The 16,389-nt window shown below is 34.6% G+C and overlaps 2 protein-coding genes across 4 annotated transcripts; both read right to left on the minus strand.

Moving 5' to 3' along the window:
- Positions 1-471: 471 nt before the first annotated feature.
- Positions 472-8,334, minus strand: LOC110653541 (sucrose transport protein SUC3). 2 transcript variants are annotated; one of them, XM_021809223.2, is made up of 14 exons: positions 7,695-8,328; positions 6,505-6,570; positions 5,458-5,556; positions 5,305-5,369; positions 5,141-5,225; positions 4,987-5,020; positions 4,781-4,880; positions 4,474-4,549; positions 2,987-3,346; positions 2,282-2,425; positions 1,612-1,845; positions 1,465-1,528; positions 1,334-1,377; positions 472-1,032 (listed from the first exon to the last, which is right to left on the minus strand). In XM_021809223.2, exons 1-14 carry the CDS (start codon positions 7,983-7,985, stop codon positions 862-864), a joined length of 1,833 nt encoding a protein of 610 aa, XP_021664915.2. In that variant the 5' UTR covers positions 7,986-8,328; the 3' UTR covers positions 472-861. The 2 variants fall into 2 exon arrangements, with proteins under 2 accessions (XP_021664915.2, XP_021664916.2); XM_021809224.2 differs by lacking the exon at positions 1,612-1,845 and having other exon boundaries at positions 7,695-8,334.
- An 831-nt stretch (positions 8,335-9,165) lies between these two features.
- On the minus strand, positions 9,166-13,288 carry LOC110653542 (binding partner of ACD11 1). Of its 2 annotated transcripts, none has more exons than XM_021809226.2 (5): positions 13,123-13,288; positions 10,929-11,055; positions 10,770-10,845; positions 9,831-9,944; positions 9,166-9,726 (listed from the first exon to the last, which is right to left on the minus strand). In XM_021809226.2, the coding sequence occupies exons 2-5, from the start codon at positions 11,042-11,044 to the stop codon at positions 9,304-9,306; spliced, it is 729 nt and encodes a 242-aa protein (XP_021664918.1). In that variant the 5' UTR covers positions 11,045-11,055; positions 13,123-13,288; the 3' UTR covers positions 9,166-9,303. The 2 variants fall into 2 exon arrangements, with proteins under 2 accessions (XP_021664918.1, XP_021664917.1); XM_021809225.2 differs by having other exon boundaries at positions 9,166-9,729.
- Between the last annotated feature and the right edge of the window lie 3,101 nt (positions 13,289-16,389).

The following is a 16,389-nucleotide window of genomic DNA, read 5'->3' on the forward strand; positions in this document are numbered from 1 at the left end:
ATGTGCATCAGTATTTCCAAACTACTGAAAAAATAGATGGCGAGTTCTTTCACGTTACTTTCCAGTCGTTGAACGTATCAAATTGAAGCTCAAATACGTAAATATCACATTTTCACAAAAGAAAAAGAAAGAAAGGCATGTCAAGGATAGATAAATAACATGGGCATCTGTCAAACTGTACAAGGAAGAATCTAGCTCACCTTATTTGCAGCCCTGGATACAACATTGCAGGATCAGTTATATTCATTCATACGTTCTCAGCCAGGCCCCAAAAAGAGCTGTGCACAGTGCACTACACCTTCCCAAGCTATAACCTACACCTAAGCTCCATTTATAACAAATGGCTCACAAGATGAGTTAATAAAACAATATTATTTATCATCATTATTATTCATAAAGAGATGCGTGTTTACGAGCACTGGACAATCAGGAAACTGAATAGTGTATTCGAGCAAGAACTAGACACAAGTCTTAAATCAACATCTCCATGTTACTTTTTTATAAACTAAATGAATTAATGCTGTTACATCTCTAGCATTGAATTTGCAAACATAAAGCTGCAGAACACAAAAATACGATGATTGGACTTCTAAACTAAGATGGCCTGATAAAGCACTCATCTTTTTACACATGTATAGGCTTTTCAACTCAAATGACAATTTACTCCAAGTAAAATACAGAGACCCATAATGTGGGGGAAAAAATGAATGAATTGGAATATATATTTCAGTCCTTTTAAAATTGAAATCATACATATGCATGATGGAAGAACCATCTCTCCGAACGTAGATGAATGAGTGTATGTGGTGCTCAAGGGTCGTATGCAGGTTCAATGTAAACTCAATTGAAGTGTTTCAGTCGTTAGCCAAAATGAAAACCAGACGACTTGAAAGAAGAGCTCGAAAGATTTGGCAGCTTAAGAGTTGCAATGACACCAGCTGCAAGAGCACATATAGAAGCCAGGGCAAAGGCAGGTATATTTCCTCCACCAAACAGAGCATCCCATGGACCCGCACCAAGGGATATAATCATCTGAACAGACCAAGAATACACATGAAATCAACTTTCATTGAATTATCTAGAACAAAGGGGAAAAGACAAATAATAAGAAGCAAATGAGTCCAACTATCACCAAGAATTTAAGATGTACGAGAACCCTAAACTGTATAAGATGCAGCATAAAAATTTCCAACAAAAATGACGGGGCTATTTCAAAAAAAAAGAATCACTACACCATAACATTTCTAAAAGGAATGCCTTCATTCCATATATTAATCGATTGCAAAAAAGGCTAAAAAAAGGCACGCAAAAGGATCATTAAGTAATCGTGTACCTGTGGAATAACTATTGCAAGATTTAGAACTCCTATCGCCAATCCTGTATAGTAAAACAAATATGAGGATTGATCTGCTTAATAAAATATCAATGGAAAGATATCCTAAATAAGTTTACTGCCACACAAACCTTGGCCACCACCTGAATCGGCAGTCAACTCTGCTGTGACAGAAAATGGAACGCTATACGTAATCTGCAACTCACAACTATTAGTGCATGCTTTCAAGGGAAGAACTAGTAAAATATTGCAGTTATTTTGATAAAACTTTTACATACAGCAAGAGGAAAGCCAAGAAGAGCAAATACAATCAAGGCAGCTATCTTGATAAATGCACTGCCTCCAATTACATGTTCAATTCCTTCAGAATATTCACCAACGGATATCAAACTAATGATAGCAGTGACTGCCATGGAGGCAAATACAATAAAATTGCTCATTGCCCATACAAGTCTTGGCCCCATCCTCTGACACATTGGTTCAATCAAGAAGGAACTAATGCCAAGAACAACCTACGGCAAAATGAAGCAGAAAATAAATAATTATAGGAAAGAAATATCTGAAGAACGAAATAATATCCTCAATTTAATTTGAACAACCCCTTAAATAGACCCTTAAATAGATGCTACACATTTTAATATGCTTTATTTTATGTCCCCCACCTTTTCTTATCCCTTTTCTTTTAACTTTCTAAAATTCTCCATTATTTAGTTGCATTTTCTTTTACTCTCTCTATTCAAATTAAAATTTTCAAATTTTAGAATTACTAATAACAGATTTTTTTTTTCATCCCATTTTTTTGCAATGATTATGTCCATTTTCAAATTTGCAACTGAGTCAGTATCCCCAGTGGAGACTAAATCAAAGCATCACTTACAGAATAGAATAGCCAAGGATGATAGTATCTAAGAAAAATCGAACAATTGATGCACAATTTTAAGTTCTTACTGAATTCAATAGCAAACCAAATGCACCTTCTCTGACGCCTTGATCATACAACTTCACTTCATCAGAATTTCCTTTTGGATCTCCATGATAAACTTCTCTACCCATCCAATCCGTATCAAATAGAAAGAAAGGGAACCAGGACAACTGCATGACATAGCAGAATTGCAAGGAAATTAAGAAACAGATAAATAAATTTGAAGTAGAAAACGTTAATGGCATTGACCTTTAGGCTATTTTTGGGAGGGTGGGAAATGGGAGGACAGAAAGCGGAGGGAAAGGATATAGGGAAATTTGGCAGATGAAAGAAAACAGGGGAGAGAAAATATGAACTGAAAAGGTATGTGGGACCTACAAAAAATTCTCCAAATTATGTAGAGAAAGTGAGAGGGAAAGCTAAAATTTACTAACATACCCCTATAATAACTTTTCCTCAAAAGAAATATGGAAGGAAAAACATATAATTGCACCTTCCAAAAATAATTTTCTTTTCTTCTCTTTTCTCCTTTTATCTAAACAAGATGTAAAGTAGTTACTTTCTCATCCTCTAATTTTCTTTCCATTTTCTTTCCTTGCTCAATTTTATTTTGCAAACAAAGCCGTAAAGAACATTGATGATATGCATTATCAATAAACAAGTGATCACCCTAGGGCTAGTCAGGGACCATAGAATTCTGGAAATAATAGTAGAGTCAGTGAAATGCTTACCCAGGTAAGAGCCATAACAGCAAGCACAGAATGCATTCCAGGGGGTAAATGCCTTAAACTAGTCAACAAATTAACCAATACTGCTCCAGGTTCATCATCTAAACTTTCATTTTGATCCTCAATGGAGTTGGCAATGCCATGCTTTGGACTCGCATTCTGTTCAATGCCCTTGTTAATGTTGTTCTTGTTAGAATTACTGAGAATTGACAAGTCAGACTTAGATTTTGAAAGTTCAAGGCCATTTTGTTGAGGATCATCCAATAATGGTGCTGAATCTGATAAACGGTGGGACTGACTTGCGATAATTGGAACCTCCTTTGCAAAATATAGAGTTACAAGAGTGCACAGAGTGAGGAATACCTGCACATATGGCAAACAAATTATCAGATGCATGTAAAAAGTAGAAATATTGGTGCCAGCAGGTAATAAAGCACAAACAAACTATTAAAGATATTATCTCACTTGATATCCAAGTGAGCATGAAACAAAATGAAATGTAATTAAAAGATGAATAAAAGAAGATTCTGGATCCACCTTCACTTTACAAACACATTAAATAAATGCACATACAACCAACTGATGATCATTTATGATAAAGGCAAATAGTACTTTAACATGAAGCATACCTTGGAACATTATAATCCTAATCATGTGTCTCTTAAACAAAAAAAATCCTCCAGCATATGCCCCTTGAATTTTAGATGGATTGTCTGTTTTTTCATGCGTAGTTTTTAAATTTAATCAAATTTTCCAACTTCGTATATTCTCTCTATAGGTGGCTCATTCTTTCTATCCTCTCGATGAATTTTGTCTTAATTGTTCCTTATTTCCTACTTCCAGCAGCAAGTGTCTCCAACTTCATCATTTTCCTTTTCAGCCAAAATTTGTTATAAATCCAGTTTCAAGCAATCTTTCATATGACCTTCTTATCCTTGTCTAAATTTATTTTATGAAGTTATATCCTTTCACCATGGTTGTGTGAGTAACTCTGCAACCAAGATGTAAAGGGACCAACTTTCAGCATACTAACTCAAAACCTCAAATCAATAATATAATAGATAATTCTTAGGTGGTCTTCAGGTAACCCAAGACCTTGGCAACTTATGCATGAGGAAGTTGCATTTAAATTACAAAGTTTTATTTAAATTACAAAGTTTGATATTCCTTTTCTTCAACAAGAGCTAGTACCAAACTTTATGCATCCAACAATGGGGAGTGATATCCCACTAGAACTGGTTTTAATTCGTTCTTTCTTTTGCCCTAAAAGATTTTGGAAAGAAGTCCCATAGGAGCTCTCTACATTCGGCTCACTGAAATCACTTACACATTTCTTCAAAACAAAACTCAACCAACTTACAGGTCCCCAAAACCCAAGGTACGATGTCTAAACCAAGGAAGCCGATCTTAAGCCACAACATTGCAAATTAAAATAAGAAATAATAGTCAATGAGAGCATTTAACCAAACTAAAAGTGCAATGGAACTCGCCACTGCAACAAGAAATGCAGCTTTCAGATTTCCACAAGCTTCACAACAGGCTCTGCTCATCAAGGAAGGAAACCACCTGCTTAGAAGTAGTAACATCAGCTGAAGAAATCAACCAATTATATTTGTGTAGAAATTAAATAGTGACAACATTAGAATGATAGCATGTTTTAATTGAAAAGCAGTGCTAAGTCATGCAAGATATGATAATGATGTGAAACAGTTCAGAGCAAGTAAATGACATAAAAAGTTGAGCCCAAGCATGTCTCAGAAAGCATTCATTACCACAAAAATTTTTCAAAAATTTCACCTGTTCCAACTCCCGCTAGCACCAGCAGAAAATCCTAAAATATTTCCAACAGCCATCCATGAGCAAAATACAGCATTTGCAGAATTACGTTGATCAGGACCTACAATACAGTAATAATACACATAATCATGTAATTAAGAGATAATATCAAAATGTTGCTAATTCTGTTATAAGTTGGATGAAAACAATGTAAAACAAAAAGACACCTGATAAATCAGCCAGAAGGGCACGTGCTGGTCCCTGCAAATATTAAAAGCCTCGTTATTTGCTGAAAAATACAGGTAATCTCATTGCAATTACTATCACTGCTTTCCAGACAACATATTAAAATAAAAAAATTAGATATTACAACATGCTTACCTGCACTGTATTGTTAGCAAGATCTAGCAACCAGAACCCAATGACAAAAACAACAGCTGCCCTTGTTCGAGTGCCTTTGAATGTACTGCATTTACATAGAAAAGTCAGTAAGTAAACCCATGTTTGTGGACTGAAAAACAATGCATTCGATAAGGAACACCAACCTACAATGCTCCTCTGTATCCCCTAACATATATCCAATGTCTGCAGAAAATCCGATTATTATCACCTAAATTAAAACACTTAGTTTAGCTCAAATAAAGCATAGTATGTAAAGATAGATCCTAAAGTCAAATTTAAGGCTCATCAATACTTACAGCAACTGAGATCATTAGAGATCCAGCAAGAATAAATGGCCGTCTTCTTCCAAATTTTGAAGAGCACTTATCACTCCAAATACCAACACAAGGTTGAATCTAAAAGTTCATTCTAATTAATAAGTAATGCAATTCCAACTTTAAGTCAAGAAATAATAAAAGAGGGAGAAGAAAATAATTCAATCAATTGGTGTTAAAGTCATTTAAAACTATATTGAACGCTCACATCCATCACCAGCCAAAACTTCATTAGAAAAAGAACATGTTTTCTCATGAGTAGGGTATAATGTCATGTGAAATGCAAGAAAACTTCAATGAGATTACAGCACAAAAAGTATGAAAACTTCAATGAGATTACAGCACAAAAAGTATGACTATCTTAATTCTCTTAAAATTCCAAGCATGCTGAACTGCCTGCTTATTGCAGCTGGAGGCCAAAAGTGCATTTGCAGCGAAGTTGCACAATCATTACAGTAACCAGTTGATTTCTCATTGTAAATGAAAGCACAAATAACATAGTTTAGTTCTGAAAATGAAGGACCAAGCACCTAATCAAATTGGCATTTTATTCTACAGTAATCATTAAGGACCATTACAAGTACAGTGTAATAATAAATGTCTTGGGCTTGCAAGCAAGAGGTTGGAAGCTGAAGGTGAAATTGATTATTTCACTCAACGATATGAAAGGGTTCCTTTCCAAGAACTTGCCTCTACCGTAACTGGTAATAGCTTCTTTGTTTTATGATGGTGATAAAATAAAAATGAATGTTCATGTGTATCAGCTCCTGACCCAATTTATAACTTACATCAGTAAAGGCATATAACAGTAGCCCAGCAACAAAGTTCATCCAATTAAAGCAACCAACAATCATACTATGTTTTCACACCATAGAAATTCCAAGATGACAAAACTTAGTACAAAGAAAGATAGGTACTCTGCTCAATGCATCACTGTAGATCTCAATTTCATGAGGAAACTTAAAATATTAAAATTCAGCAAAACTAGCAAAAAAGTATAGAAACAAATAACTATTTGCCATCACCTACCACAAGGCCTGTTATTGGTCCACAAAGCCAAATAAATGAGGAAAAGGCATGTTTGATGCCAAGTGTCTGAAACAATCAGTCAAAGTGAAGAAGATTAATGAAATGAAAAGAGTATAAACACATGAAAAACTCAAAACATTACATAGATGACAAAGATAGATAACACTAAAGTAAAATAAAAAATGATGAAAGTTACTTGCATCTGCATAAACTTATCAAAATTAAAGAAACTTTACCACAGCTTCTTCAATTGAAAAAGAAAATCTGTAAAACATTCCTTAGAAATATGTCTATTTACAATAAAAAGTTCATTATCATTTTCCCGCCTTTCCCTTCTCAGAGTTGCAGTTCATTGTTAGCTCAAATAAATAAATAAAAAAGAGACTACACAACATCCAATTGAGGTGTGCTTAGAGCAGAACAATCAACAAATAACTACTAGCCAGATTTAAAGACAACACCAAACACATCACACACTTAGAGAATATTTGTCTTAACTCATAAGCTAATCAAATCAGCTTATAAACTCTAAAATAAATTTATCTGTTTGTTTACATAAGCCAAAAAATAAGCTACAGATTTGCTTTTCATTTTTTTGCTTATAAGTTATTTTAACTAAGTATTTTAGTATTTTACCCTCGTTTACTTTTTAAAATTTCACTACAAATCTAATTTAATATTTGTTTAGTCATGTTATAATAAATATGACTATAAGCTTTTATTTTTGTTTACCAAATTCATCAACATTTTTCAGTAACTCGTAAACACTTTAGCCTCACACTTAAATGTTTAAAATTTTAAATACTTGGAAACTCAAATTATAAATACCATAAGCTAAGCCAAATTCCTCTTCAACAAGGCTATAACATTTCTACTTTTATCGCTGATGAAGATATAACTCACATAAAAGTAATTTACGGTTATTAGAAAGAAAATCATGAAACATTCTCAGAAGTACAATTCCTCAATTGCAATATCACGCCGGATCAACCAGTTCTCACGTACATATAATTCAGCTTTTTCAGAAATCAATTCACAAAATCCATCTCGAAGCCTAATTTACCAAATCAAAATTATGCAAGCATGTTCATCACTTGAATCGGTAATATTTTTAAGCGACTCACGGTTTATCAAATAAAAAGACCTCTGATAAACGGTTTATATACGATTGGACGAAAAATTTCACTTGCCTGTATATAAGGAGTTAGAAGAGAGAGCTGCAAGGCCCAACCGAATTGAACGCCGGCGGCGACCGTACAACTGAGAATGAGAGTGATCAAGCTAAAATATTTGGTCGTTTTAGATCTGGCCGAGAAACTAGAGTCACCATTGGGGATCTGCGAAGGAGAATTCGGAGAAGAAGAAGAAGAAGAATTATCCAATTGGATCGGATGGAGATGCTGCTCCTCCACACCCACCATTTCCACCTCTACTTCCTTTTTCAGGTTCCTGTACGGAACCCGAATCGAAACTGAGTCCATCCTCCAAGCAAATGCCTGAGAAGTCGCACAAACAACGATCTCAACAATTGCCGTTTCACATTTAAAAGTGAAGATGTCAAGCGGAGAGAGAGGCAAGGGTTTTTTTTTTTTTTTCTTCAGGGAAAATGAAACCAGGTTAGATTTGCTCCTGTGTGAGATGTGAGTCTAACGATGAGACTCCGGCGTAGCAAAATAGCGTTATTCGGTGCGCTGCAGGTGCATCTGCATCGTGAGTCTTTGTTACGTATTTTTTGAGGGACCTAATTGACTGATCTACTTTCCTCTTTTTTATTAAAAAACTTAAAAAGTGACTTACGAATTGGGTAATCAGGACCGTTTATGATAGATCATTCAAATCGCGCAGATGTAAAGCCTCCATTTATTACTTTTCCACCAAGGGATGGTGATGTTGTGCCCACCGACACACGGATTGGAAGTATGGTCAAGCGTACGTATCGTTTAGAGAATTAGACTGGACTATACTTTTATAAAACAAAGATAGCACTCGTTATGCTGAACCACCGAGTATACCTGGAAACTGCTTCGCCGCCTCTATCTTCACTGATTGCACCGCTGAACATTTTTGTATTTATACAGCACAATGGTCACCCATTTACTAGGATCTTCATTCGCAGGGGCAACCTGATGCACATTTGCCCTTGCATTTAATTCAAACTGTACATAAGATGTCATCGTAAGGTCAAGCAATGACCCAACGTGGCTAAAACAGCACATAAAATGATGATAGAAAAATAAAAGGGCAACTAAAAAATGAATGATCCGCATGGTCATAGAAACATCAGATAACATCCATGCGCACAGATGAATTGCTTGACCAATGACTACTTAATGAACATGGCTAGAATTGAAAAACAAGTCCACACAGACTCTCTCTAGTATTGTGTAATTGCTAAATCTTGACTCGAAAATAAAAATTAATCTGAAAATGGACAACATAGTGCACACGAACCTTAAAGCGAGAAGTTCAAAAGGGCTACAACCTAAGGTTTCAGGGTCATAATTTTAAATTCAAGATGCAATGCAAAAGCTTAAAAGCAGCTCCAGAGTTGACATTCAGACATAGAGCTGAGAACACGTCTTCGGAACAATGATGCCATAAGGCCTTCACTCGTATAGGAAGAAATCACATTACCACAAAGGGCTGTCAAAGCACACAGAATTATGGTGTGAACTATTTTTTATTTCCCCTCTTTGATTAACCAGCAAATACTATACAAAAGTAAAAAACTATCAACTAGTTACACACTACATACGATATACAGTATCAAAAGCTGCACCTAAGTTGGACACCAAAGCCTCATTGCTGAACACCCCGACTACCCAAATCAGCAGCAACTTTGGCTGCCCGATTCAAAGCATCCGACATCCAAAGAGCTCCCTTAGAGAAGTAGCTACTGTTTACCACAGTGTCTGCTGCTGCAGCAGCTGTTCTTCCTGTTGCTGATACAGCTGATTTGGTCATTTCAGAGACATGGTACTTCTGATCCACAGCTTTAACAGCTTCCATGCCAGCAAAAATTTTATCAGCAAGGCCAATTCTCTCAGTCAGCTCGGCAACCTTAGCTGCTGCAGTAGCAGTAACTTGATGAGATTCATCATAAGCTTTTGCCTTGCTTAATGCATCTTTTCCCAACACATATCCCTTGGCCAGCATAGTTTTGACCACTTCCTGTGCCGCTGTTACTGCTTCTCCAGCACTAGGAACACTTCTTTGTGGGGGCTGCTTTAGAATGAAAGATTAATTTACTTAAGAATGATATACAATAACAAATCTACTTGTTCATGTGGATCATAGAAAAATAACATGTATACTTAGAAGCATACAGTTGATTCAGTTTCATCTTCTGCCCTTGATGAGGGCCTGTTCCAAAGATCAAATTCATCTACATAGTGCCCCCAGCGGGTTATGCATACCCGTTGATCCATGATTGTAGCACCCTAAGATAATAAGAATAGGAAGAGAACACGTAGGCAAACAAATCTTTAGTTAGTCACAACTATCAATGAAGAGGCAAAATAAAATTAAGGACTGCTTGGTTATCTAATACAGTCATCACAATCATAAACAGGACAAATGAAAGTTGAACTAGAATTGGACCTGAATGAAAAAAAAAAATCTAGAAAAACCAACGTGATAGTAAATCCATATTTGATGACAACACATACTACAGGAAAAAACCAAGAAAATTCTGATGCTTTAACCAAATGACCTATTAGGATGCTGACAAGTGATGAGAGCAAGTGCTAGATAGAAATATCCATACCTGGAACAACAACTGCATTTGATTAGTTATGTTGCTAAAAATTAATTGATAGCGCTAAATTCTGATAAATTGGAGATAACAACAATGCTAAAATGTTTATACCATTAACAAAAAGATATCACTGGTGTTACCAACATCATTAGAGGCTAATAATTATTTACTATCAAAATCAGCAGACTAAATTCTTGGGACTGATATTTTCTAGAGTTGTTCACCACATTAAAGATGAGCCAAAGGAAATTAGGGTTAACTTCAAAACTTGTTGAAGAGAAAAAGAAAATTCTTGCCAAAAGATGATCTCCATCATTCCATCTTTTTTAATCATTGCTTCATAATTGAAAACATGTTTTGCAATGTCTGTACAAGTGAGATAGACAGCATGAACACATGTACTTATTCTTATGGGTATATTCAGGAAACATTTAACCAAAACACACTTGCTGGAAATGCAGATAACACTAATCTGGTAACCAGCAACTATTACTGGGCCAATACTCACACTGAGTAAGACAGCCGTCTCTTGACCATAGGCATCTTTGAATGTCACGTATCCAGTACAGGCAAATTCACCAGATCTGTTTCATCCACAAAACCAAATTTTCCCATACCAGCATATGCAAGATACTAATTGATTGATTGATTAAAAAAAATGGCATACCTAACAATCTCAACATGTTCAATTGCACCAGAGAAGGAGAAAAAATCATGAAGATCCTTCTCAGTAGCTTTGGGAGAGAGGCCTGTAACTTCTACAGTATACCCACCTTCATTCATGATTATAAAACCTGAAGAAATTAAAATTAAAAATCATGACCTCAATTATAGCTACAGAGATTACCTCCACCGAAGATCTGTACAATTCATGTCAGGCTCATAATAATAATAATAATAATAATAATAATAATAATAATAATAATAATAATAATAATACATGAATGTTACATATTATAGAAGAAAGTATAACAGTAATAGGAAGGGGAATATTGGTGGGAAAGAAAGCTAGAGTGTATAACTGATTCTATAACAGAATTGGTAACTGCTATGTTTGACTTTAGAGAAAGTAGTTACTGAGTTGAGATATAAATTCTCAAACAAACCAATCTTGTAATTCATTCAAGAATTATCAAAGAAATAATACTTCTCAATTCTCTGTCAACTATTTTTCTGTTCTCTCTCTCTCTCTCTCTCTCTCTCTCTCTCTCTCTCTAAATTTTTCCTACTTCTCTTATAATTCTCTGTTAGGTTTCCTTAACCCTAACATTTGGTATCAGAGCAATCAGATCCAAGAATCAGTAGGTAATTGGTTCCTGCAAGTCGGAACTATGACCAGATTAGTTGTGGTGAGTCCTGAAATGGTGAAGATTGCTGAGCTAGAAGAACAAGTGAGGAATTTGCAAGAAGTTTCTCGGAATCTACAAGAAGTTTCTCGGAATCTGCAAGAAGTGGCTTCAAGAACTGCTAGAGATTTGAAGAAATTTAAAGAAGATATGATGAAGAAAACCGAGGATCAGAAGGTCATCTTGGAAGAATTGCGAGCCTACATGAGTGCTGGAAGGAGTAAGGAAGTTAGTAATTCTAGCGAAGATGGAAGTAGATCTGAAAATGTTGGATCTCAGTCAGTTTTGAGAAATGGCATGGGTTTATTACCTAACCCTACAAGGATCCAGAATTTATAGAATATAGGTAACCTTAATAACAACCTTGGAAAATTTTATTTTATAGAAGGTATGCCGCAGATTTTGCCCAAGATAGAGTTGGTTATTTTTGATGGGAAAGAACCTAGGCTTGGTTGAGAAGGTGTGAAAAATATTTTGAGATCTATAAGGTTCCAATTGATCAAAAGGTACCAATAGCGAGCTTTTTTTTTGATGGAGAAGCAGATATTACTAAAATCAACAACACTCTCTTGAGTTTCTAGTTTCTCATCATATGACAGATGATTTTCTTCAACATCAACATCTTCTTCATTTATATCTTGAATCCGAAGCAACTCAAATGTTCTTTTTATCCTCTTCATAATTCACAACGGTCACAAATAATGGTGACTCGTTACATTTGTGGGGCAGTGAATAGGTCTCTTGAAACCATAAACACAGACCTTTGAGTCCTTTATCATTCAATTTCAACAAGGTTTTTGTGACTCTGAGAGGAATAAAATCCATGGTTGTGTAGAGAAGTAATCAAAGGATGAGATCAAGAAAATCAGGCATTGGGAGGAGAACGAAGACTTCCAGAATCAAGAATGGAAATTTTAAAGTCTTGGAAGCTTATAATCTCAGATGCACCCATTATAATGTTTGAGGAAATTCTTCGAATGATTTCTGGGATTGAATATGTGAATTTAAAATAAATTGTGAAGAATTTGTGATAATCGAGTTAGATTAAAGATAGGATCTTGAATTTGAGGGTTTAGAAAATAATTAGTATAAAGATGGATCAAAACTGCTGTTCGTTTACCAAGAAAACAACAGAAGAAGGGGTTAGAAAACAGAGAGAGAAAGAAGACATAATTTGAGAGAGAATCAAGAAGAAGTCTCCTGCATCACAAGCGTAGATTCACTTATATGCTCCTGTTACTTAGCTAACAGCTAGAATAGAACTACAACGTTCCAATTTCCCGTAAATCATAGTACTATTACAAACCGAATCAAATAACATTTAAAAATTCTGCATGCATTAGCAGTTATTAGATGAAAACTAGAAGTTCTTGTGGACTAGTGATCAAAACTTCAATACACCTTAATTCATCTAAAATTAACCCTAAACTCAGGTGCTTTATCACTAAATTCGAGTGATTCGATGATAACAAATTAAGCAACAGCAATTTTGGAAAATTAGTAGAATTCAATCACCTGTTTAGGATCAGAGGAAAGACGAATTGAAGAAGCCTGAGCACTTTGAATCGAGAGACGGAGAGAAAAATAGAAGCTTCAAGATGAGATCATTATACAGAAACACATTACCTTCTCCACTATGTCCTGAGGCACGTGCAAATCGCATGACATGGCTGACTCATGAATCATGACTGGCTTGGCCGGTGAGAAAAAAAAAAAAATCAATTCAAAATCGATTAAACCGAAAAAATTATGGTATGGGCATGAATCAGGTTGGATACCCACCCTGAAATGATTCTTTCTTCCTTTCTATTTGTTATCATTTGGGCTTATTGGGCTCAAACGGGAAAATTGAGCCCACCGTTGGGAAAGGTGGGACTTGAAAATGCATTAGGCAACAGGAATACCAAATAAATGAAGATTTTTCCCAGCTGTTTAGGACCTTCAATTGGGCTCAGCGCTCCATGCGGCAACTGGGTCAAAAAAAAAAAAATTATCATTTTAATCTTTCAGGAAAGTTAGTTTCAGAAATCGAAAAATGAGTTATGACCAAACACATGCGTCATGAAAACGTTAAGTAATAGCGTATTGCGAGCTGTTTGTGGGTGGAAAGTTATCTATTTTCAGTTTTATGCAAAATTTAGAAAGTTATCATTGGACTAAGAATTTAATGGTTGAATGCTCACTTTTATAATATAATAGTCAGAATTTACATCCCGACGATATCATTCCTTTTTGAAAAACTTGAAAAACATGTTTATTCCTCAAGGGGAAAAAATCTTTTTTTTTTTTTATTTTGAAAATGAGAACACATTCGCGTTAGGTTGGAGACAGTTTGAGACTTGAAAATTTATAAAAATATGTTCAAATGATTATTACTTATTATCATTTAATTTATATTTCGTAAAAAAAATAAAGGGTAAAACAAAATAAAATATGGACATAAATAATAATAATAATAATAAGGATTTTAATCTCAAATGCGAATGCTGGACTTTACACCCAATCCAAATGGCCAATGTTTCGGATTGGATGAGGCTATTTTTTCTAAGGCTTGGATATAATTTTTACAAATAAAGTATGTATAGAACTTTTAATTTTATACTCTTATTTTATTTAAAAACAATCATATTTAAACACAATGTTTTTTCAAAAGATTCGAGAACATCACTAGTGTAAACACGTATTAATATCAGAATTTTCAAACTAATATTGAATTTAACCTCTTTTGATTTATCTAACTTAATTTAATCTATTGGCAGTCTTAAATTTAAGTCTTTACTCTCTTAATTTCTCAACTCAAAAAAAGAAATATAAAAATATATTTTATCTAGACAATCATTTGAGTGAGTAATTCATCATAATTTCTTTTAATAATTATATATATATATATATATTAGATTTCCTTGCAGCCCAAAATTGCTCGAGTCATGCATCTAAGGGATTAGTTTAGGTGTTAAGAGATTTATTCAGCCTGAGAAGTCTCATGTTCAAATCTCGCCACTGGTTTCTTGGTAAGCTGGTATATTTGCATCCAATGAACTCCATCCACAAAAGCATCCTTAACTTTGGCCCCGATATAGGTGTGATAGGATTGCTTCTAGATGTGTGTAGATATAAAAGGTACAATATTTCCTATCCGCTATATAATCAACCTATTTGTATATCCATATTTTAAAAAGAAAAAAAGTTAGTGCGAGTCCTTTGAGATAGATGTTATAAATTTCATCATTTCATGTATATTAAACAACATATCGTGTTGTAATGATAAATTTAGCGTGCACTCTCATGCCAAGTGTCTTGGTTGATTTGATGAGATGAGATAGAGATGGCCATGCGATTATGAAGGTGAGAGCTTGGAGGTTGATATGTTGCTCATAATGGATTAAAAAACTATTAATAAATGAATTAGAAAGGGATTCCTCCCGCTAGAGTGGTCATGGACTGGCTTGGGTTCGAAAGTAGCCCAATTAAAATTGTGATTGAAATCAACGATGAATGGTTTCATCGGTTTGAAGTGATCCTGATCAAAATCAATATTCACGATCCAAATTAATTGGAAAAGTGAATTAAAAAAAATGAAAATTTATTTTAATAATTGTTTTGTCTCAATCCAAAATCGAATTGAAATCACCGTCCAACCGACCCTAAAATAAACAAGAATCAAAGGGAATCGACTCCCTCAACCTAATTCAAATTTCTCTAGATATGAATCAAAATAGAAATCAAAATGGGCTTTATAAATAAAAATTATAGTGCATACATATATAAATAAAGAAATAAAAATACATGGATGCATGCATAAGCAAATTAATAGGTTATAATAATGAGAGCCTAAGACCCAAACAAATTAGTAGGTTATAATAACTGGAGTCGCCACCAGCCATTTCCATATTTATATATTCGATGCATCAAGAAAAGAAGTATTGTAGTTTCCTCTCTTGCCATTCATTGACAAAATAAGCAACAAATGATCCCATTTTCAACTTTTTATTAATTGATAACATCATATTGATGTAGATTAACTAGTTGAATTAATTTAATTACACACCAATATTATATATATATATATTCCTATATATCCTTATTTATGAAAGTCTTCATAAACTTCATTTCACACATGAATGCATGCATGTACAAGAATGAGGTCCCTCTCTGCGTTTCCTCTTCCTCATGCAAACGCGCTAATCAAGAAAAACTAGCCCATCACATGCAATGTCAAATAGACAATGGCATTTGGCACGTTATTAACTTGCATGCTATATATGAATATATGGAGAGAGAGAGAGAGAGGAGAGAGAGCAAAGATCGGCTGATCAATGGATCAATCGATAGAGAATTGAACACTAAACATGAAGAGCAACGAAAACATGGTAACGAAATGTTGTATAAGTCCCTGAAAGTCACTTCTCATGTGATGAGAAAAATGAAAAAATGGTCCTGAAATACATTTTATTATTATATATTCACGGGTACATATTCATTGTTCATGATTCAAGTTGCTGATGAATTGCAGACTTATTAATTACAATATATATACAAGTGTGGGGTAAAGTCACGTGTTATCGACTGTCAACTTCAAAGATAGACCATTTGTTGGGTCCACTTCTGATATCATGAGGGGTTCCTGCTCTAACTGAGATTTATTAACGTTAACATGTAATTAAAATATTAATGGCCGCTGCTACTATCCCTGTGCTATAGCAAGCTAGCTAGATGCAGCTTGTTATATGTGTATGTGTTTAGGAACTGGCAAATTTAGGAACTGGCAAATAAATCATCAAA

Source organism: Hevea brasiliensis, chromosome 9 (assembly GCF_030052815.1).
Source record: "Hevea brasiliensis isolate MT/VB/25A 57/8 chromosome 9, ASM3005281v1, whole genome shotgun sequence".
Classification (NCBI taxonomy): Eukaryota; Viridiplantae; Streptophyta; class Magnoliopsida; order Malpighiales; family Euphorbiaceae; genus Hevea; species Hevea brasiliensis.